Source organism: Perca fluviatilis, chromosome 1, assembly GCF_010015445.1.
Source record: "Perca fluviatilis chromosome 1, GENO_Pfluv_1.0, whole genome shotgun sequence".
In the NCBI taxonomy this organism is placed as follows: Eukaryota; Metazoa; Chordata; class Actinopteri; order Perciformes; family Percidae; genus Perca; species Perca fluviatilis.
The window spans coordinates 11,887,806-11,912,947 of record NC_053112.1 but is presented as its reverse complement, the minus strand read 5'-3'; the positions used below and the strand labels follow the sequence as shown (position 1 = coordinate 11,912,947).

The window sequence follows — 25,142 nt, the reverse complement described above, 5'->3', positions numbered from 1 at the left end:
ATCAGTGGGTCGGTCCATCACTTTGGTCCTGACTGAAATATCTCAGCACCTGTTTGATAGATTGCCATGGAATTTGGTACAGATAGGCGTGGTGCCCATACATGGATATGGAGACAGACAACCTGATTTATTTATTTTACTTATTTTTATTTTACCTTTATTTAACCAGGAAACGACTCCTTGAGATAAAAAAAAATCTCTTTTTCAAGAGTGTCCTGGCCAAGGGGGGCAGCAGTATAACCACACAATACACAAAACACAAAATACACAAAAACATTAAAAACATAAAACAACTGAATCAGCAAATTTTTCAAAGTCAACCACAATCCTAACTACATCAGGCAAAACATCTACAGCCAGATGTGGCTGACTCCAAGTCAATTAACATCCTCTTAAAAGCGACCAATGAGACCAGCTCATTACATTTCATGGATTTCTGTAACTTGTTCCAGGTAGAGGGAGCAGCAAACTTAAAGGCCTTTTTCCCCAGCTCAGTTCTAACCTACGGAACAGACAGAAGGAAAACAATCATTGATGGCATGTAATGCACCCACCTGTTGCTGTGTTTTTGGTGTATTAGATGGAAGCAAACCTGCTAAATGTGTCTAGGTTTTAGTAGTCTTCGCGTTGCCAGACCTTTCTCCACAGCGCTGGAGTATGGTCTGGCTAATGGGATAGGGGAAAAACATCTTGAGAAATGCTGATCCCATACGAGCTTGTTTGCAGCCTTAGGCCGGCTGCACACTGGCTGCGTGGCGTGAGCGTGTCACCTGCGTGGAGTGTCCGTTTTTATGTTGTTTTTTTTTAAAAGGTTAGAGCTTGCACACTGACTGCGTGACACGCACGTCTCAGGCGCGGCTCGAGCCGTGCCAAAAACACCTGCATGCTAGAAATAGGACCGACACCTATTTTTCACGCGGCACGCAAGTGTGTCGGAAGCGTTTCCATTCAAAATAGAATACGAAAAGATGTTTATATGTCATTTTGACACAAATACATTTAATAAATAACTTTTGATGTTTGAGAGCCTCTAGGTTTTGACATAAATGCAGTTATAAATGTAATTTAAAAAAATATATAATAATTATCGATTTTCAAATATTGCAATATTCTGTAGCCTATTTTGCCGTCAATACTGCCGACGTTGTCTTTGCTGTAATCAAATCAGTATATGTTTATGTTTAACATGGTATTTCATTTTATCAATGGGAAACCTACATACACAGACACGTTTCTGGTGTGCAAAGACATAGACAACGCCACGCAACTGACACGCAACAGATATGCCACGCTCACGCTACGCAGCCAGTGTGGAGCCAGCCTTAGATCCTCGGTCGGCGCCCTTCTAACCGTTCCAAAGTCTAGGCTCAAAACCCGAGGGGATCTGCCAGATGATATATTTAAGGCTTGTTGAATCAGTGACTTCTTTTAAATCACATCTTTAGACACATTTTTTTATAGACTTGCTTCTTTATGATGTCGTCTTTTTATCGTCCTTTTACCCTATTGTCTGTTTATTTCATTTTATTCATTCATTTGTCGTTTGTACTGTCCTTTGAAAGCTATAGTGCATAGTTTCTGCCACCATGAGGAATTCTAAGTGACAACAAAACTGTCAGCGCGTCCACATGATAAAAGCCTTCCATGACCACGTCCCTCCTCCACGCAGTTGCTAGTAGCCAAGGAGGACACGGAGGATTAAAAAAACATGACAGACTCTTCAGAAGAGGTCATTATCTTCACCAGACGCCACAATCTTCTGAACATAGCAATACTGAGAAATCCAGAGAGAGTTGTGTGGAGCTGATAGTCTTAATTAGCTTTGTAGCAACTCATTTGGCAATGGCTTGAATGTAACGGACGTTCATTAATATCAAAATGTTACACACTAAAGCTTTAAAGGTGTCTGATCTTTTATTTTCACTATTACAATGATGTTTACATTTGTGTATTGATTTGATTGTATTGATTTGCATTGATTCACTGCCATCCAGATTTGCCTCTGACATTCGTAGTCATTATGTCACCCTGCTGCACACACACACACACACACACACACACACACACACACACACACACACACACACACACACACACACACACACACACACACACACACACACACACACACACACACACACTATTCTAATTGTATTTCAGCAGCTCCAACAGAGTGTGAGTATAAATATTTGATGGGATCGGCGAGGGTGTTGAATGGGTGCTGGGACCCGCTGCCTTCCTTTCAGTCTGCGGGGCCAGAGAGCAGGCATGAAAACTAACCAGCCTGACCACAAATCTTTGCTTTGTATCAATCAATTTACACACGAAGCGCACACCGACACACACACACACACACACACACATATGCACACACACATAGGTCGGCTTACACACTTAGGTATCCAGCGCTTCCATAGTCTTTGTCACAGTGGTTCAGATGGAGAGCAGAAGGGGGTTATTAGGCTTCACAGCCCACGTCATCCCACTCTCAGGCTTCTCTCTCCTCTTCTTTTTCCTTCATCATCAGTTCTGCTTCTCTGGGTGACCTTGCCCTTTTTCTCCTCTCTTTTTCTCTCTCTTTCTGTTTCACGTATACAGCCTCTTGTAAAGAGAGTGAGCATACAGAACTGCAACACATCGAGCCGTGTTGTTTTCTGACACGCTTCTCAAAAAATTCTCAAAACATTATGTTTATATAATTAAATAAAAGTGTAAATTCTTCAAAGTGGTCTGAATGAAAGGATAGTTTTGATTACCATTATTGAATTTGAATCAGGTTCTAGTTAAAGAACTCCTTGTGTGAGGGGGCCTCACAAGACTTTCTTTCAGAAAGAAAAACCCTTCCATCATTAATAAAGGACATTCAGGCTCAAGGCCAGGTTTCAGTCCTGCCTCGGGCTTTTCGCAAGTAGATAACATGGAGTTGCCCCCCTGGTGATAGGTTTGAACTTTTGAGCAGAATTTTAGATATGCTCGCTCCCTTTAGAATGAACTCTTCAGGCTGCAAAGCCAAACAAAAGTATTGGAACATGGAAAGTGTACATTTCTAGTACTCTTAAACTTTTTTGGGGGAAGATTAAGTAAAAAAGAACCTGATAGATAGCATAACCAGCAACAGATAACACAAGTTAACAACCAACTGCAGGTACTCAACTTTTATCGGGATAAGGATATTTAATAAAAAGAATACAAATAAAAAAGGACTACACAGTACTGTCACACCAGCCATAGATACAGATTGCACTGATTTGCCCACAGGACTGGAGGACCAAAGAGGATGCTGAAAACAACATCAACAGCACCATAAAACTGTTACTTTTTCTTCTTACCTTTGGACTATGAAAAATGACACATTGCCCTGCTTAAATTTCCCCCTCTGGAATCTACCGTGTGTATAATTTGTGAAGTAAAAAGTGAGAATATCTTTCCTGAATGTAAATTGCCATTTAACAACGCTATAGGTTTTTGTTGTAATTGTCAGTTTTAATTATTTTAACTTCTATTTTTAGTTTGGTATGGCTGTTAATATTATGATACCAATGGACCTTGGCTGCCACTGCTATTGAAAATGAGCCAGTCAGAGGCCCAAATAGGAGCTGTAGCGTATTCAAAACACTTTGCATGTATTGTACATGTATTGTAGGGCCATAGTTGTCAAATTCATTCAAAATTGACCCAGAATCCAAAAGTAAATTGGTTTAAGCTGCAGATTGCATTGTCGGTTTTGTCAACAATATCGTTTTCAGCTTCTTCCCACTGGGAGCAGCACTTGTAGTAACATTTTATTGATTGGATATTTGGATATTTCTGTCTGAAGTGCACCTTGACAGTCATAGTTCAATTATAACCTTGCAGCTTTATGTACATAGGCTTGTACCGTCACTTTTTTAAATCGAAGACCAGGATATTTTTAACCCAGCTCATCTTTTGTTCTGATGATTGATTCAACCAGGCGAGTTTCATGTCCATCCAATCTGTGGAAGTATTCCAACTGTGAGTCATCTAACATCCACGCTGTGGCGAAAATGAAAGAGACTTTTTAACTCTGAACCCAAATAGCTTCCTTTACTTTGCAGCGTTGGTAGCCTTGGTTACAGTTTAAGTTCCATTGATAAAAGAGGAAAACATTGTTGGGGCCTGTGAAGTATATCCCTAAATCACACAAGGTTCCAGGGTAAAACTTTTCCTGTGTGAATGGGATTCAATCTAAGCTTCACCTCTCACAATCAAAAAATGAAATTATAAGGAGATTGAATTACAACAGCATCAAGAAGGTAAAAGTGTTAGCTTAGGTTATAGGTTAATGTTGGCTGTTCTTAAGCTGGTGAGGTTTTCTGGTTTTGATACCAGCATGCTACCATACTCTCAAGAGAAAAGACCGGACTCACAGCTCAGTATCTTCAATGTGTTCATTAAAAAGCACTGCAGCTTTGTTTGCAACCATATTGTAAAATGTGTTATGTTTGGACTTGTCCAGCCAAGTGGGCCAACAGGCTAGAGGTAGTAGCAGATATCTCCAATGGCCTCAAGCCATCTTGCTGAGAGTTCTTTATTCAGTGTGATTAGCTGGCAGAAACTGACCATTGATAGCCCAATATTATTTCATGCCAGTGTTTTCAAATGTAGCACATTTTACATTTTGGAATAAATGATGTGTTTACTTCTTCTTTTAGTGGGTCTTCAAAACTGTATTTCCATGTATGGCTCTCATCCTCCCAGATTGGTTCCTTCTTCATGATCAACCTGTGCCTCGTGGTCATCGCCACCCAGTTCTCGGAGACCAAGCAGAGGGAGCACCAGCTGATGCAGGAGCAGCGAGCGCGGTGCTCGTCCTCCTCCACCCTGGCCAGTGAACCGGGGGACTGCTACGAGGCACTCTTTCAGCTGATCTGCCACATCCTCCGCAAGGCCAGGAGACAAACGGTCGCCCTTTTCAACACCCTGCGGGGGAAACCTCGCGGCTTTCGGGGCGTCGGAAGAGGTAGAGGAGGAGGAGAGGGAAGGGAGAGGAAGGCAAATGGGAGGGGAGGACGTGAGAGGAGAGCAGTGATGAGGCGCGGTATGTAACTAAAAATATTCAGTAGAATTTAGATGCATGCTTAATACACTCACCCTTTGGATGGGTGGGTGGGTGGTTGGTTGGATGGATGGATGGATGGGTGAGTGGATGGGTGGATAGATAGATAGAAACGTTATTGTCATTGTAAAACAACAAAATTCAAGTACTGAGCTCAAATAATTAAATTCAACACTTCATCATCCATCCATACTCACTCATACTCCCATTCACGCCAGCTAATTTACCATACACTCATTGCCAACGTACGCATTTAAAAAGTGGTATGTGTAATTCAAATTCCATTTCATGAAAGTCAATTTCTGACAGCAAAGTCAAACATTGATGTTGGAATGCATTTGGGGGGGTGTGCTTTTAGTCCGGAGTTCAGGATGGCGATTGGCTTTGGGATAAAAATTGTTGAAGAATCATAACGACTGCCATTTCCATTTCAGGTCCACCCTGTCCCCACCATAATAAGCCTGAGCACGCCTCAGCCATGGCTCTCAGCGCCGCCTCGGCCACCGACGGCTGCCCTCAGTGTGCCACAGCCCTGTCACTCGCTGACGGCGTGGGACCAGCATGCAGTGCGGTAAACGATGAAGCGGAGGAGGGAGCTGTGGAGGAAACGGACGGGGAGGGGGTACACTCTGGTAGTGGGGAGAAGGGCAAGAAAGGCCAGGAGGCCGCAGGGAGACATGGGGGCTGTACTCCTAAGAGCTGTAAGGAGCTGTGGCACGATATTAGGATGAAGCTGTGGGGAATCGTGGAGAGCAAGTACTTCAACCGAGGCATCATGATCGCCATCCTGATCAACACCATCAGCATGGGCATCGAGCACCACGAGCAGGTACTGTACAGACAGCTGCAGCTCTCCTCTGTGTATGTGTGTGTGTTCACACGTTTGTTTTCCTCCTCTTTCATTCATTCTCTTTCATTTCTGCACTGCCTATGTCATTCTCTCCTCTCTCTCAGTCTGTCTCTTTGACACAGTCTGTTTATTGGTTAAATCAAGTCATTCCAGTATCATAGATGTGTTCACACGCACACAAAAAACAATTGATGTCAGTAAAGACATCACAGCATACACTAAGTACTCTGCAGGCTTGGCTAAACTGATTCAGTAAAACCGCACCGCAAATTAAAAGTAGCATTATTAGATGTTGTAAGACCACAACCAACAATGTGTTAAGTCCATCTCTCAATACTTTCTTCTTCATCTATTGAAGATGTCCTTATGGTACTCAGCTTCAAGGCTGTTTGTTCCTACTGAAGACATGAGTCCTAAAAAAAAAGGTCACTAATATTTACTTTTATTTGTTTAAAGTTTTTTTTAGCAAAAGTTAGTCACACAGGAAGAAATTGTTTGCATGGAGTTTTTTTTAGACTTGGATTTGATGCGAAGAATTCCAAGGCAGCAGGACAGGTAATGTGGAATCGACTCATAATAAACAGTGCCCGTTTTCTCGGTTAAAAAAAAGAAAGAAAAAAAAGACACAAACATGAAGGGACATGTCACCCAGTAAAATGGTGTGACTTATTGATGTGCTTTTAATAGTTTTTAATGATTTCCTCCAATGTTTATACTATGTCATGCTGCAGCACGTTTAGTGGGATCAACTCATTGCTGTTGTATAGAATATTAACAGTTTTCTTTTGTAAATATTTTACAAGATGAGATGTCAGCTGAGATGTTATTGGTTGGCTTACTATGTACATAACATTTCCACGGTCACCAGTCAGTGATTTCATTCTTTCAACAACTTTCCAGGCCAATCAGTGGAAACATAATGAGAACCCAATTAGAAATATGTTAAGCTCCCCAAGCTTTTACAACTTTGAGTTGAAAAAAATTAAAAATAAAATCTAACAATACTTAGAGGGAGGTTTCATCCATTAGTGATCTTGGAATAAATGTTGCAGTAGTAAGCTTGTTTTTTATCTGTGTGTGTGTGTGTGTGTGTGTGTGTGTGTGTGTGTGTGTGTGTGTGTGTGTGTGTGTGTGTGCGTGCGTGCGTGTGTGTGTCTCTTTAGGTATTGCTACCCAATTTGAATGCACCAGCAAGCTAACAATGTACATTTATAAATCGGGGAATCCATAGCAGTTAGAAACAAAGGCTTTGCCTGTTGTTAGTGTTTTGTAGATGCATGAGCTGCTCTCTCTCTCTCCCTCTGCCTACAGCTATTTAAGTCTGAACTAACAACCATGTTGCTTGCACTGTGAATCCGACGTCGCTGCTAGTGTCTCTCCCTGTCATTCAATGTCCATACTCCTCCGCAATGTAAACCTTTCTATATACTCGCTCTTGCACATCCATCTCTCATCCTCCATGCCTTTTCGTCCTGTCTTCATAATGCCTGTATAATGTGATTCCTCAGCCAACAGGATAGCTATGTCTGCACTCAGGTTAGGCAGCAGGATAGAGGTAGGGCCGCCAGAATATTATCTCACCTTTGACTCAGATCTCACTCCTCATCATCTTATTTTTTTTTTAATCCTGTTTCCTGTGTCTTTCTGTCATCCTGCTTTGTGCACTCTTTGTCTTTCTGTCAATATTTCTCGCTCTCGCTATACCATCGCCCACTTACGCCTGCCACCGCCGCAGTGGTGGGTCGTCTCTCATCTCAGGGGCGGCTAAAAATAGAGAGAGACAGAACGAGAGAGGCAGAGGGAGACTTTGCTCCTTTTAATGGGAAGGAAATAGCGAGCTGGAATGGCTGTGTGTTCTACCGCCTGTTTAGCAAACTGGAGTCACGCCTCCCTCTGTTTGAACAGTGGTATCAGAGGCTTCATCTGTCTCGTCGCTCTGATCCTCATCCTGTAGAGAGGTGCTTCCACCTGTCCTCTCACACTTGTGGTCTATGGTTATGTCGGTGCGGGAATAACAGATAAGCAGTGTGGGAAAAAAAACGCTAGCCAGATGCTTTTTCTTATTTCTGCCTTGCAAGATGTATAATTTAGGCCACCAGCCATTTTGGCAAGAAACCAAACATAATTTGGAGAGTGTATTTTGTATCAAAACAAACCATTCTGTTGGTGAAAGAGTGTTAGATGTGTATTGGGATGGTCCCCACCCTTTCTTTTTTACTGGAGCAAAAACACATTTTTAGGTCTGAAACGATTCCTCGAATAACTCGAATAATTCGATTACAAAAAATCCTCGATGCAAAATGACTTGCCTCGAAGCTTCGTTAAATCAATGTTACCAACGTTGTATCGCTGACGGACGGTGTTTCTGCACGAATTTTTATTACTGTCGCACAGACGCTGCTCAGTCTGCTGCTGGCGACACATGCCAGAGTGTAAATAGCGAGGGGCTAAGAGACAGGCTGGAGAAAACGACAGAAAGTGTCCAAAGTTTGGAATCAGTTCAAACGTAATTAAAACTAAAACTCTGTACCGTGTGTCTACTGCAAAATCAAACTAGCTTACCACGATAATAGCACGACGTCAATGCTTTAGCATCTCAACAGAAAACATGGAGTCTAACTTAATCCTCCATTCCACGAAGCGGACCGACTAAAGTAAATCACAGTCGTATGGACGATGAAACTACACCAAACACAACCACTACCAAAATCAAAGACAAGAAAATACGTAGTGGTGACCACGATCTGATCTAAAGAGCTGGCGTGTTGACTCTCTCTCTCTCTCTCTCTCTCTCTCTCTTTTTCTCTCTCTGCGGAGAAACAGCTGATCAATGATCTAATAGCATAAGTGAAACAGAGCTGTGTGACATTATAATCAAATATATAAATGAAAATAGGTTGAGTATAACTAATATTTACATATAGGCCTATATACAGATCAGTGTCAGGTTGAAACTTGTATTTCTGAAAGTAAAGTTGCACAACTTAATGTAATGTTTATGTATGTTTAATGTATGCCTTAGTTTGAGGTTGATAAAAAAAACACTTAAATGCACTTAATATGTTACATTTTTTGAGAGATGATATTGTAAGCAATGTAGCAATACAAATGTTGCTTTTTCTGAAAATGTAAACAAACTATTGTTAATTATTGCTCTTCAATAAAACAAAAGTATTTCTTATCCGATTACTCGATTAATCGATGGAATAATCAGTAGAATACTCGATTACTAAAATAATCGATAGCTGCAGCCCTAATAAATACCTCTGTTTTTCGAGAAATAAAGCCAAATGCTTGATCATTTTACAGCCACATTATTTTCGTTATGCATTATTTGTTTTGGTTGTTTAAAAACGCAAAAAAAAATGATCCGATTAATCGATCGATAAAGATTAATCGATTACAAAAAGAATCAATAGCTGCAGCTCTACACATTTTGTAATAGTTTACTAATTAAACTACATTAGTTTTTTGATTTATAACAAAGCAGATCTACAAAAAAACTCTTCTCCATTATCTCATTACATTATCATATTAAATAAAAGTATTGAAAACCCATTAACCTACAATACATTGGTTGTTTAGACCATAAATTGACTGTCTACAACACTAGAACAAAACTGTAAGGAATGCATTAACTGCTATGTTGATATGCTCTAACATAAGATGCAGTTGTTAGCATGTTGTGCCAAGTAGCATATTAGCTACAGTAGTAGCCAAGCAAGTTTGTAGTCACAGGTTAGGCTAACAAAATGCAACTAACATATACACTGTGGAGTATTTTACCACTGTGTGACTTTGAAAGTAAAAACAATTTGAAAATACAGACACGTATTATTAAGTATGTAAGCTAAGCAGCCAAACAGGATTATGTTCAAATTATTATAATAGCTGACATGAAACTCTAGCCTCAGGCTACATTTACATTGATACGTTTTGGTTTGAAAACTAACATCTTTTGCTACGTTTACATCTCGCATTCACACTGCTCTGGCATTTCAGAGACTCTAAACCAGAGAAATACTTCTGACCCCGTTTAGGTTTAGAATCTGCATAGTTGTATTATAGTCACAATGGAAGTATAGCATCAGAAGTATATACTGAGACCTTTGGCAATGCCAACACTGACGCCAATGTTTCGCCGCCTGTCGCCTGATTGGGTCTTATCAGTAGGGTGACCAGATGTCCCCGGTTTCCGGGGACAGTGCCGGGTTTCGGTAACCTGTCCCCGGCTGGAGCTGTCCCCGGAAATGTCCCTGGTTTCCACTGTGACTGACAGACCCGAAATTGGAATGAAAGAAAGAAAACATTGACCAAATGAGCGCAAGCTCAATATAGCTAAAGCAAGCGCTGCTCAGAGCTCAGAGATGTTCTAGAATGCCCATATTTTACGATGCAAAAATTACTGTTTATTTACATGAAGTCTGGTAAGTTCAGCAAACGCAATTTTGCGGACTTTTTATGTTTAAAAAAAGAATCTTATTCTTTAACAGAAAGGTCGACCTCCTTAGAAATCCTTTCCATAATGTTGTAAGACACTTAGAATAGTAATCTAAGCCTGTTAGTGGCAAAACGAGCACTTTTATGAATGTACATACAAGCTGCACAATTGACGTCCTATTAAGTTACATTGTAGCTTGCCTTGTTTTGCCGTTGCAGACTGCAGCGATCTCGTTTAATACTGGACCAATGTCAAAGGAAAATATTTCCTCAATAGTTTTAATTGTGTCCGATACTCAATGAATGAGCTGTTGCAGGAACAAGCCCAGCGTGTCAGATAAATGTAGTGCAGAAAACATTAGAAATTTCCCTCAGAGGTGTAGTGGAGTAAAAGTATGAAGTAGCAGCAGGGGCGATTCTAGGATCAGACCTTTAGGGGGGCTCAGGCCCTAATGAGAATGTGACACGGATATAGTGCATGCAAAAGTGTTAATCTGCGCCATGAAATTACCAATTTCTTCATAACCGCACTCCTGCTCTCCCTCTGACAGATAGAGACTCAGCCCAAGGCGTGAGTCTGGCACAACCACCTCAACCAGAATCTAAGCTTTCCAGTGATGTTAGTGCCAGCTGCTGTTACAAATGGTTTGCAAGAAAATTAACAGTGGATTTACATGAAATTTTATCATATTTGCATTATGCATAAATCACTGCACACCCATTACTCTCTGTGAAATGTCTCACAAACTTTTCACTCAACACACGCGGTTCCCAGGTAATCCGGTTTTGAAATTGCAACAAAATTTGTACATGGTCTCCAACTTTGGCCAAAATTATAATGTATTCTCATGTAAACTATTTATGTCAGCACAGACATTTTTCCACATACATTTTTGTCCTACCATAATGGTTATTATATTGCCAGATTCCAGACAATCCCACTTACTTATATATATCCCACTTACAAATATGAATATACATTTCTACTGGTATGCTTCCTAGTGACATTAATGCAAAAATATAAAGAAAAAAGTATTCCACCTGTGTGGGCATGGTTAAAATTCTGAAGTGCAAAATAGTTCAGGCTACAGCACAAATATTTCCATCCACAGATAAGAATAATCAAGTCTAACCTCTGAATTTCTTTTCAAAGTGCACCAGATTGATGCATTTAAACGTTAAAATAGACAACATTTTCTTACAAGGGAGCATGCCCATGGACCCCCCTAGGGGGCTTGTGTCCCCAGTGCAGCTCTAGGTCTACTGACGCCCCTGGGGCAGTGTCCCCGTTTTTCAGTTTTACAAAGATAAAAACATTACCTGTTTTGGGGGTATTTACGCTTCTGAGCTGAAAATGTCCCCGGATTTTGTCTGCGAAATCTGGTCACCTTACTTATCAGCAGAGGTGGGTAAAGTAGCCAAAAATTGTACTCAAGTAAAAGTACTGTTACTTCAGAATAATATGACTCAAGTAAAAGTAAAAAGTAGTCATCCAAATAATTACTTGAGTAAGAGTAAAAAAGTACTTGGTGAAAAAACTACTCAAGTACTGAGTAACTGTTGAGTAACGTCTGATTTATTTTTTAACACAAGCATTCAATCAGACGGACAAAAATACTAAATAATCGTCTTTAGGCAAATTATAGTTCATCCAATCAATAAAATAAATAAAAATTAATTAATTACAAAATAGCTTAAATTAAAATAATCCAGGTAAATTCAAGTACTTAAAAAATAAAATACATAAAATAATAATACATAAAAATAAATAAGCACAAGTAACACATATTTCCAAACCTACTTTTTTTACAAGGCTCTGCAGGCAGAACTAGAACAAGGTAATGGAGCTGCTGTTTGGCACTTTTACTAAGGTAAACATGCTTTCAATATGAGGCCAGATGCCTGTACTACGAAGCAAGATTTGGGGTTAACGAGCTAACTTCAGGTTCAACCCAGGGTTTTCTTTATCACCAAGGTGGATCACTTGATACCGGGTTCAATCGCCGTGGTAACTCATGCTGGACGCCTAACCTGGTCGGGAGCAGGTTATGTTGGAGATCAGAGATCAACCGGTGTCAAAGCACCGCCTACTGACCAATCAATAGGCCTACTCGATTGATAATGGCATCACCGTTCTTATAGAAGATCAGTCGGAGCTCGGTGCGGAGAGAGAGAGAGAGAGAGAAAGAGAGAGAGAGAGAGAGAGAGAGAGAGAGAGAGAGAGAGAGAGACGGGAGAAGAGTGCGCTCATAAAAGTTAAAACATTTAGAGACCGACAATGCCATAAACATTCCCTGATGGGTATATTTATGAAATATATAGATTTGAATGGGAGGGAATTACATATCGGCTATTTCTCTGCTTCTTGAGCCAATGCGCACAGCGGTTTTGAATTATGTTTTTTATATTTTTTATTTGCTCTCACGATCGCTTCCACTGGCAGGATTGCAACTGAAATAATAGGCTAATTACGGCAGTTTATGGAAAGGACAAGTATAATTATGGTCAGATCTTGGTCCTGACTGATGGGGAAGTGATATTGATAAGTGTTGATTTACGCATCAGCGTCGCCTATTTTTTGTTGCCAGCTGACGAGACTGCACAACTACGTTTGATTGGTGAAACACAGTCACGTACGTGGTAGAGCCTTTGGCGGAAGTCTCTCTCTCTCTCTCTCTCTCTCTCTCTCTCTTTCAAAATAAAACATTAAAATGAGGCGCACGCGGGGGGAATACAAACAATGACGCGTAGAATACCAAAGAGGTAAAAAGAAAAGTAACGAGCTCATTGTAGCCCAATGTAGCGGAGTAAGAGTACAGTTTCTTCTTCACAAATCTACTCAAGTAAAAGTAAAAAGTATAGTGATTTAAAACTACTCCTAGAAGTATAATTTTTTTTCAAAAACTTACTCAAGTAAATGTAACGGAGTAAATGTAACTCGTTACTACCCACCTCTGCTTATCAGTCATGACGTGTCATTCTGTAAGACTATTGCTGCGTTCATGCCACCTCGGAATAACAGGCACCGCCCCCCTGGTTACGTTGTTTTTCCGACTGGCAGCGTTCACATCAGCGCCGGCCGAGGCATAAGCGAACTAAGCGGCTGCTTGGGGCCACCAGGGGGCCCCCAATCGAGTGTTGTTTTTTATCCTTAACATTCGCCGACATAACAGTCCCATCTGGGCTCCCATAGTTCAGAATGGGCCCAGCCCTCCCCCCACGCATTTGCCATGGAGATACACAAACAACATGGCAGCGACAGCGGCTAATATTAGTTATTTTCTTAACTAGTCGTTTCATTACTTACTTAACCGTAATCTCCGCCGAAATGACCGGCAGCACATGGTGCTCTTTACCCGGCTCAAAGTCACCTATTCTCGAATAACTGAACCACGAACTACCGCTGACCTGATGGAGCGAGTATTGGACGGAGCACCATGGAGCACGGTCAGCTGTTGAGACCCGGTGTTGAGGAACTCGGTTGCAGCTCAACACATCTACTAGAACGCACCATTAAGCCGCTGATACCGAGCTGTGACGGAGGTCTGTAGCGGCTTAAACAACTAGCAATCGCCGCTTTATAGCACGGAGCTCCTCTTCAATGTTTTTTTTTTTTACCGCTAGTTACTACGAAGGAGCTTGCTACAGGTATGCTACACTCATGAGACCATGGCATGTTAATGTACGTTACTCAGCAACAGGTGAAAACAGGAGCAAGTCAAACTACTAAATAACTAAAGTCAAAATTAATTGAACTTTTACTGAGGAACGAGAAGTGAATATCATTTTTGTCATTCTTTTACGGAGGGCGCCCCCCCAATACAATGGTAGGGAAAACACTCAAATGAATTTGCATAAAATTGGCATGAATAATCATAATGGTATACATGTCCCGTGTGTGTGTGTGTGTGTGTGTCTGTGTGTGTGTGTGTGTGCGTGTGCGTGTGTGTGTGTGTGATCTTGTCATTTATTTGTCATCTGCAGATTGATTTTAAGTAGGGGGGAAGAATCGATTTAAATCATGAATCATGAAATGGGATTTTTTTTGAGGGCATATCGCCCAGCCCTACTTCCTACTAACACAGTGTATGTCCGGCTGACCCACAGCTGACAACCATGCAGCTAAACTAATTGATGTGGTTGCTAACTCTCCCAGAAGGGTGGACTTGGACTTACAGTGCCTTGCGAAAGTATTCGGCCCCCTTGAACTTTTCGACCTTTTGCCACATTTCAGGCCTCAAACATAAAGATATAAAACTGTAATTTTTTGTGAAGAATCAACAACAAGTGGGACACAAATCATGAAGTGGAACGAAATTTATTGGATATTTCAAACCTTTTAAACAAATAAAAACTGAAATATTGGGCGTGCAAAATTATTCAGCCCCTTAAGTTAATACTTTGTAGCGCCACCTTTTGCTGCGATTACAGCTGTAAGTTGCTTGGGGTATGTCTCTATCAGTTTTGCACACGCGAGACTGACATTTTGCCCATTCCTCCTTGCAAAACAGCTCGAGCTCAGTGAGGTTGGATGGAGGCGTTTGTGAACAGCAGTTTTCAGTTCTTTCCACAGATTCTCGATTGGATTCAGGTCTGGACTTTGACTTGGCCATTCTAACACCTGGATATGTTTATTTGTGAACCATTCCATTGTAGATTTTGCTTTATGTTTTGGATCATTGTCTTGTTGGAAGAAAAATCTCTGTCCCAGTCTCAGGTCTTTTGCAGACTCCATCAGGTTTTCTTCAGAATGGTCCTGTATTTGGCTCCATCCATCTTCCCATCAATTTTAACCATCTTCCCTGTCCCTGCTGAAGAAAAGCAGGCCCAAACCGTGATGCTGCCACCACCATGTTTGACAGGTGGGATGGTGTGTTCAGGGTGATGAGCTGTGTTGCTTTTACGCAAACATGCGTTTTGCATTGTTGCCAAAAAGTTCGATTTTGGTTTCATCTGACCACAGCACCTTCTTCCACATGTTTGGTGTGTCTCCCAGGTGGCTTTTGCCAACTTTAAACGACACTTTTATGGATATCTTTAAGAAATGCCTTTCTTCTTGCCACTCTTCCATAAAGGCCAGATTTGTGCAATATCGACTGATTGTTGTCCTATGGACAGAGTCTCCCGCCTCAGCTGTAGATCTCTGCAGTTCATTCAGAGTGATCATGGGCCTCTTGGCTGCATCTCTGATGGTCTTCTCATTGTATGAGCTGAAAGTTTAGAGGGACGGCCGGGTCTTTGTGATTTGTAGTGGTCTGATACTCCTTCCATTTCAATATTATCGCTTGCACAGTGCTCCTTGGGATGTTTAAAGCTTGGGAAATCTTTTTGTATCCAATCGGCTTTAAACTTCTCCACAACAGTATCTCGGACCTGCCTGGTGTGTTCCTTGTTCTTCATGATGCTCTCTCTTTACGGACCTCTGAGACTATCACAGAGCAGGTGCATTTATACGGAGACTTGATTACACACAGCTGGATTCTATTTATCATCATTAGTCATTTAGGTCAACATTGGATCATTCAGACATCCTCACTGAACTTCTGGAGAGAGTTTGCTGCACTGAAAGTAAAGGGCTGAATAATTTTGCACGCCCACTTTTCAGTTTTTAATTTGTTAAAAAGTTTGAAATAGCCAATGAATTTCGTTCCACTTCATAATTGGGACCCACTTGTTGTTGATTCTTCACAAAAAATTACAGTTTATATCTTTATGTTTGAGGCCTGAAATGTGCCAAAAGGTCGAAACGTTCAAGGGGGCCGAATACTTTCGCAAGGCACTGTAGTTGGCTGATTGTTAACGGTTAATAAGCGGTTAACACGGGCGGGCTATCGGTCAGGACAAAAAATCTAAATATGCATCCCTATCAGGATAAATAGAGAACATGAAGTCCCGGATTGAACGTGTTGTTTGGCCCTGAAGCCCAAGTAGTTGTGTGAAGTCACTACCTTATTAAGTCAAAAAGCAAAAGGCTATGAATCTGAACAAATTTAGGTATTGCCCTTCTCAAGCTGACCATCCCAAAAATGCACCAGAATACAGGAAATCGCATCTATCACATTCAAAATTTTCTGGGGGAGCACCCCCAGACCCCCCCCCCCCTCCCATCCCTCACGGTTAGCACCCACATTTGCACAAATAGAGTGGGGGATGTGAGGCTCCTTATGCCATCTGTACCCAGGGGGCATGTATATGTTCATACTATTAATAACCTCACTGTATTAATTTATAATGTAACATTATAAGTGTACATTTGTTCAATAATCGTGTCAATCACAGTGACCTCGTGGTAAGATATATTAAGTTGTGCCCAAATCAAATTCTGCTTAGGGCCCCCAAAAGGCTCGGGCCGTCGCTGGTTCACATGGTCGGGATGCGTGTTCTTCTTCTTCTGTTATATTGGCGTTTGGCATAACAACTTTTTGCATGACTGCCACCAACGGTTGGCCGTAACCTAGAGCATCAGGTGTGTGAAAACATGGAGGCCACAATAACAAAAGATTTTCTGCTCTTTTGTTATGCAAGCATCCAAACAGCACATCGCCAGGTGTTTGTTTGTGTTATCTGCAGGACAACGAACGGGAAAAGACACCGATAATGTGTTGTTTTTATACATAGGCCTATTTATGAATAATTTGAAACATGTTATGTCTGTGTATGTTTCTTGGCAGAGGCATTTGTCCACAATAAACAGTTTATTATCATTGAAATATGTTCAGTGAACCAAAGTCAAAAATCAAAATCCAGCCCGAGTTTCCCACCTCTGATTCCCACAGGAAGTTACGTGAATGGTGACGTTTTCACTCGGAAAAACGTTTTTCCGATGTCCATGAACGCACGGTAAGCTACTAACGCTACCATGGCGACTACCAGCAGCAGGCAGAGTATACATGCTGCCTCCTGTTTACCCCAGCATGCACATGCCCAGTATAAAAGAATGTTGATGAGATTTGCAGTTTGGGCGTGTTAGTTTAAATAGAAATTAGTTATACTGGAGCTAAAAACACTTGTGTGCATGGAGATCGCTTTTGGCTCAAAACTCACCTTAAACTGAAACTGAAACTCACTTTCTCCAGTCAGTGCCCTTGATCAAGGCACTGGCTCAGATCTGGAGTTGGTCCCCGGGTGCTGTGATTGGCTGCCCACTGCTCCCTTGAGGGATGGGTTAAATGCAGAGAATGAATTTCGCTACATGTATGTGTATGTGACAATAAAGTACCTTTTAAAAAAAATAAAATAAAAAATTAGCCAATATCATGTATGTAGCCATTAAGTTCATACTGTAGGACCCTTTTTCTAGTATTAGGGAATACGAGGATAGGAACCTTGTGAAGGTCATTGTTGAAGGAGGGGTCAATAAAGCCGTGGATTAACAGGCATGCTGCTGTGTGGTTCTTGTGTAAAGCCTCCAGATAGGTTTCAGTGCACCTATAAGCCACTGAACACTTTTTACATTATTCTCATTTATTAATGGGAATATTAAAAAGTCAGCCAACGACAACATTTTCAGTCTAATCATGGGGCTAACCTTAACTTTATCATCTTGCTAGTTACAGCTGATAAAATGTGTCAGCCAGTTGTCATTTCAGCTGGCAAAATCAACGATTTCTGGCCAAAAATGAGCAGCCTGCCCTTGTCTATCTGATATTGAAGGACCCATTGTTTCAAAATTGAGAAGTAACTGAAATTACAAGGCTATATCCCCCATTGAAGTTGGATTGCTCGAGTGAGAAGACACTTCAGAGAATTCAACAGCTGTTTGGTAATTAATAATGCAGCAGCGTGATGGGCACTTAGGAGATTTGACAGGGATGGATAGAGATCAAACAACACAGCTGAATGACTGTCTTGCTCTGCAAAAATGTCAGGAATAAAACCGAATGAAATTGCCAGATTTATGTTGCAGGAGCAACCTTGGCCACAGTCAAAATATTCAATAGCACCCACATACTTAGTTTCAGATTTGTTGGGGATGGCTGTCACATGCAAACTAAAAGCACAGCAGAAATCAAACCTATGTGGTAATCAAAAGCAGAAGTAGGTCAGAGAATTCAAAATTAAAATCATAATTGGGTTTTGAAGGACAACGAGACAATCCACAGGAAACAGTTGGATGTCTTAGAAAAGAAAATGAGAACACCCTGCATCTAAAATTTATGTTGTGAATAAACGGAACCTTACCACCCTGAGGATTATTGAATAATCAATAGCCAACGGGATAAGCCTTAATAAGATGAATATCTGCATTAAACAAAGTGGCTGTTGAAACATAAAAAAGCTCTTATTAAAGACTTTTTTTCACTCTCTACAAGGAAAAAGTAAGTGTAAATCACCTTTTTTTTTTATTGAAACATGGAGAGACATTAGAGGATTTAGGTTTGTTATGATTTCCATTATCACATTGCTGATATGCATGCATGATACCACAGCAATGACTTTGGGTTGTTGATTCACAGGAATGTTACATGAGACAGGTGAAAAGGTGTTGCACTAACAGGGGTCAGACTCGCTGTGCATCAGATGCTAAAAGCATTGGAGTAATGGAGAGGCTATAAAGGCTGAGCTTGTTGCTAGAATTCCCCACATACAGTATGGGATCACCCCAGGGATGTCATATTACTGAACAACAAAATAGGTTTGTCATTACCTTCCGAAATGACCCATATCATCATTTCAACGAACGGGTGCGGATATTCAGATGTGTGTCACATACGTGCAGGGACGGACTGGGGCTAAAAAACAGCCCTGGACTTTCTCCCAAATAGGCCCATCATCCGGCCATTCGCCCGTAGCCGTGCGCGACAGACACTAGCCAGGATGTCCTTATACTATGCCACAATACTCTATTAGCCTATCAGACAAGGTATTCACAGCAGGTAACATCTCAAAACCAATGATGAGAATTGGGGTTGTGTTTATTAATGAAGCCTCAGCCTTCAAATAAAACAAAAAATGTACAATGCCATTACATCTGCATTGCAAATAAAATACAAATAAAGAAATGTCACTGGCTACAGAAACCCCAAATTACACAAACTTGTAATTATAAAACAGTACAGAGTATTACTGACAACACTTTCAGAGATACTTGCTGTACCTGAACAGAGATATTCTGTAGGCCTATACCCAAACTACACTGAGAGTGTTAGTTACTATATACTATAACTATTCAAATATAAATGTATATAACATGTGTTGCTTTGTGTTAAAGAATTAGCATTGAATAACCTATTTAATATTGAACCAACTCGGGACTTTTCCAGAACGCACAGATTGTCAGTACGGGCGTTTTGTGTTGCCCTTAAGAAGGTTTGCAGTGCTATAGATCTGAAACAATTAGTTGATTGATAAGTTATTTGACATAGAAATGACCGAGAGCCATTGTGCCAACAACCAGAAGTCCCTTGTCCCCAGTGTTTTAACAGACAACCACTGCTGTTGCTTTTCTGGTGAACGTGTCTAAAGTCCGATGTCCAATTGGTTAATATGACAGATTTTCCCATTTCTAATGCTGGCAGAGTAGCAGGCCAGAACACATTCACTTAACCTAACCTAAAAGTCTCAGTGTGTGTCAAGTTTGATACTAATCAAATCAGAGAAGCACGCCCAGCTTATCCTTTTGTATACAGTTGCTGATTAATGGATGTTTGCAAATGTGCTGAATTACCTTTCTGCATCTGCAATCTCAAAACCATGCCAATGCTAATTTTGTGTCAGCCAAATTACTCTTGATGGACATTTAAGGGTTATCGATGTATGTTGAAGAGTTAATCACGTGTGAATAGAGGCAGGTTTTTAGTGCAGCATTGCTTTTCCTGATGCAGGACCCATACACACACCAGTTTAATATTACCCTTTTAGACTTGAGCATCAGCTTTATTTGTAGGTCTTGTTTCACATCAGGTTATTGAGGTTGTGTTTTTTGTGATCACTTTACAAGTACAAACGGTTCACTTTCCTAAATCATGTGTCCTCAGTGTGAAAACACATCCCCACTCTTTCTTATTTTATTCCATCAGCAGAGTGAAAAACACACAAGCGTTTAGATCTGTTCCCAGGTCTGCTGTAATGAGACTGCGGTAATGGATCTCCAGGGGCCGATGCTGTTTGGCTGGTCTGCAAACAGCGGTCAGCCATCACATCGTTACCGTCACTGGTGGGCATGCATCATTAGTCCGTTTTTTCACACTGAACACTCATTAGTACTCACAAACACACACACACACACACACACACACACACATGCCGCATGCTGCAGTACAAATAGACGCACACATGCACACCGACAACGCAAAACACACAGTGCTCATTGATTCTGGGGCGGTGAAATGCCAGAAGCATCAGTGCCGAAGTTACAGAGGAGTTCTGTGGAATAGCGATGTGCTGGAAATCATGATTGTGCCAAATTTAGCTCATTGTGTGTGTGTGCATGTATGTGTTCTTCCTTGTATTGAGCAAAGCCAGACAGAAACAGGAAGACAGAAAGAGAAGGAGGGACTCAAACTGTGTCAGACACAGCTGAAATGACAGATATGCTGCACATTTACAACTTGAGACTGACAGCAAGTAAAAGAAAGTGAAATATATTGTAAAGGTATAGAGCAAAGTTTTATTTTCATGTCTCTTTTTTATGTCGCTTTTGTACGAAGCACATTGTGTTACATTAACTTGTATGAAATGTACTATATAAATGAAGTTTGATTGATTGATTGACTGATTCGGTGAAAGGCAAAAATAAATACATCCAACTGTCCCTGCTAATGTTAAAGCTTTAGTGTGGAACTTTTTGATATTAATGAACGTCCATTGCATTCGAGCCATTGCCAAATGAGTTGCTACAAAGCTAATTAAGACTATCAGCTCCACACAACTCTCTCTGTGTTTCTCAGTATGGATATGTTCAGAAGATTATGGCTTTCCCGCGCAGAAACTCTAGTGAAGATAATTACCTCTCCTGAAGAGTCAATCATGTTTTTAATCCTCATGTCCTCCTTGGCTACTAGCAACTGCGTGAATGAGGGGGGGTGGACGCGCTGACAGTTTGTTGTCATTACTTAGAATTCCTCATGGGGGCAGCAGAAACTAAAGCTTTAAGTGTCAGTTAGGACCGATTTGTTTAAATACTGGCAGTGTGCTAATTGTATCACTCTCACAAACTATTGCTTTGCCGGTGTAACTTGCAGGACTGAATAGATATAGGCCTACAGTACATAGCCTCACATTGTTTGGAGAATAAGTGTTGTCTTTAGGGTTGTGTCCACGGTATAAGGAGTAAAATGTTGGACCTTTTTTAAATGGCAGCATCTGCAACATCCATAGTTGATGACAAAATGTGTTACGTTTGTTGTTTGCCTGCTACAAAGACAGTTGGGATGTGGAAATGCAGAGCAAAAATGTACCTGCTATTTTATTGCTTGCTTGATTAGTCAGTAGCTAATCCAGTAGCCAGTAACCAGTAGGCTACACTTTCCTACTATTTTTTTACTGGCATCAATGTGTGTGTGTGTGTGTGTGTGTGTGTGTGTGTGTGTGTGTGTGTCTGTCTGTCTGTCTGTGTGCGTGTGTGTGTGCAGATGTGTGTAAAAGCTTTTGTCCTCCTTGCCCTTTTTGTTTTACTGCCTGTCATTTCCTCTCCTATTACTCTGTACTCCTCATTTCTCTTTCTCCGACTTGCTTTCTATTTCATTTCTTTTGTCAACTTTATGATTACACTTTTATTCTCTCATTTTTATAATTTAGTTTCCTAATTTTGTAGCTATATAGTAAGTAGGCCTATTATAAAGAATGACATGGTTAGCATAGTAGTTTGGTCTGTTTGTCTGACTGTGATCACTGGTGATCACCTGTGACTTTTAATTTAGCACCACCAACAGGTCAAATTTCATGTCCAATGCTTTACCTTGTGACAAATGATCTCAAAAACTAATGCATGCCTGTCAGCATGCTAACGGTACCAACATTAGCCAAACAACATTAGCATGTTATATAACCATAGCATGCTACTATGCCTACAGTTAACATTTATGCGTGCCAACATGCTAATATTAGCGTTAGCACAGATGTTAACATAGCAGTATTTTAAATGTAAGCTAACATGCTTACAGTTAACCTACTGTTAACGCTACTACTGTAGCCTAAAGCTTACTGTTCTTACTGTAATGCGAACATGGAATGTAACATAACATGCAGACATTCACGATGTTAGCAAGTTATGATTTGGGATGCTTTAATTTATCTAAAAGCCCATCTGAGGCTGCCAAAGTACAATGTAGATGGATCAAAGTTGAGCCAAGTCTTACAAGGTAGAGCTGACCCTGACAAGCCTAGTCAACAATGGTCTTTTACGGCCAGTAGCCTGTATACATATATATTTTGCCAGACTAGCTGTCAGGATGCAAGAGAAGCTGTCTCTTTATTTTTTAATCCATCCAACAATTTAGTATTTTTTGTGTGTAATGACCCTTACAGCTATAAGGGTCTACAATGTGCATAAATAATTTTAGTGCATTTCTTTGTGCTCTCATCTTTCCCTTCCTTTCCTTCTCATTCTTCTTTCTTCCTATTGTCTTTCTCTTATTTTTTATTCGTCACTATGCTCTGTCAGCCAGAAGAGCTCACAAATGTTCTGGAGATCTGCAACATCGTCTTCACCAGCATGTTCTCCCTGGAGATGATCCTCAAACTCACTGCATTTGGCTCCTTTAACTACCTGAGAAACCCCTACAACGTCTTTGATGGAGTCATCGTCATCATAAGGTAATTACACAATATACCTAAACATATGGTTTCTTTTGCCAAAAAGAGGAGCAAAGAGGGGGTTTTTGGTTTCTGAAATACTACTGTATGTAATTCAGGTAGCATACTTTTTTGTGGTTTGCCAGGCAGAGATCCTGCAGTTAAATTATTCATGTCATGCTTTGTCAAATTGTCATCTGCATTCTATTTGATTGAAATGTACCACCTGTACATATTCGGATGCCAAAGCGTCAGACAGCAGCAAACATGTTTTGTCTTTTGTTGTGTGTGCCTCGAGCTTCAGGTGCCTTGGTGCCTTTGATCTGCTGGCGTTTTTGTCCCCAATTCATCTGGCTGAGCGCCTTTGTCGGTGATCCCCATTATAACCCTGAGATCAGATACACATCAAAGCTACTAAAACTGAACAAGATCAAATCTGCAGCCCATCACAGAAGATACACTTTGATTGAACATATCTACATATGTCTTCTTATCTCTTGCTCCACTACCAATTTCCCTCTCTTCATCTATCTGAATGTCCTCAGCTTTTCATACAGAGCTGCTCTTAAAAAGTGCCCTCATTCATTCTTTGCCAATTCATAGCCATTGCTATTTTGATGTGCTGAGAGGAGCCTTTGATAGGCACCTCCATTAAAAGGACCAAAATGCCTACCAGAAGTCAAAGGAAATATATAACTGCTGTGATCCCTAATCTGTGGTTGTTGTGCAGCAGCAAACTGCAATTAAGAAAGGCATTGAACATTTAGGCAATAGCTTGATTTATAGTGTCGAAAAGCACAAGTAACCTCTTGAGTGGACACATTAATCACTGCAAGATGAGATAAACCAATCATTCCTTATGTTGCCCGTGGATTAGTGATTATTCAGCTCATTTCATTTTGGCAATGGTTCCTTAAGTTGTTGAAAGAAACATTTTAGGAGCTTTGAATATGAATTAAAGCAATAATGATTACCTTTTACATCAAAGGCGTATTACTAACTAATGACCTTCCAATAGCAATATGACTGTATGCAGTGATAATCTATTGTACTTCAAACAATAAGTTCAAGATCTAATCAGTACATCACATCCAACAGTGAGAGTTAAATGCTTATCCTTATCCCATTTTTATTGTCTATCGATTGGGGCTGAATTGCTGAGGAACAAAAGATCCTACTTTAATTTGACCAGGGACCATTATTATGTACTCTAAAATCCTAGATTAAATATTAATCAAATGTTAGACCACTACTGAAATATCTTTTTACTTAGATTTTCTGATGCTTAAGTTTGTCTTTCTTAAAGGTCCCATATTGTAAAAAGGAAGATATCATGTATTTTTTTTATTATAAAGCATATCGAAGACGTATAAATGCTGACCAATCAACATAATCTTTTCCTAACCTTAACCAGGTGTTCTTTATTGCCAAATCATTACCATATTTAATTAAGTATAACCACTTCTATTTCCTTTCCCACTACCTTACCTATACTATAGTTTGCAATTGCATTTTGTTAAAATGGAGACTTATAAAAACATTGGCATTGGATGTAAAAGTGTTGGGAATCATGCCACCCGGCATTTAGAAGCACATTTAATTTCAAAACCTCTTTTCTCCGTTGAACCTGTTTAATCTCAATGGAGTTTTATCACTTGGAGGTGGAGTAAAACAGGCATTTATATGAATGTATTTTTATGTAAATGTTGCCTATTAATGTTTTAAATTATCATAATTTCTCATTCTTTTCCTTATGTTGCCTGCTTGTCTATGTGGTCTGTGTTTCTCGTCTCAGTGTGTGTGAGATCGTCGGACAGTCCGACGGCGGTTTGTCTGTGCTGAGGACGTTCAGACTGCTCAGGGTGCTGAAGCTGGTAAGGTTCATGCCAGCTTTGAGGAGACAGCTGGTGGTCCTCATGAAGACCATGGACAATGTGGCCACCTTCTGCATGCTGCTCATGCTCTTCATCTTCATCTTTAGGTAAGGTAATACATGCTGTAAAATGTGCTGTATTTGGGTGTTTGTTGGTGTCTCCTTCT

General features: G+C 40.5%; 1 protein-coding gene across 1 annotated transcript in view; it reads left to right on the top strand.

Moving 5' to 3' along the window:
- LOC120566952 (voltage-dependent T-type calcium channel subunit alpha-1I-like) overlaps positions 1–25,142 on the top strand; it is a 345,248-nt gene that overhangs the window by 200,331 nt on the left and 119,775 nt on the right. The window contains 4 exon segments of the mRNA XM_039813684.1: positions 4,720–5,059; positions 5,512–5,906; positions 22,972–23,123; positions 24,898–25,083. Of these exon segments, the coding sequence (XP_039669618.1) occupies positions 4,720–5,059; positions 5,512–5,906; positions 22,972–23,123; positions 24,898–25,083 (1,073 nt within the window).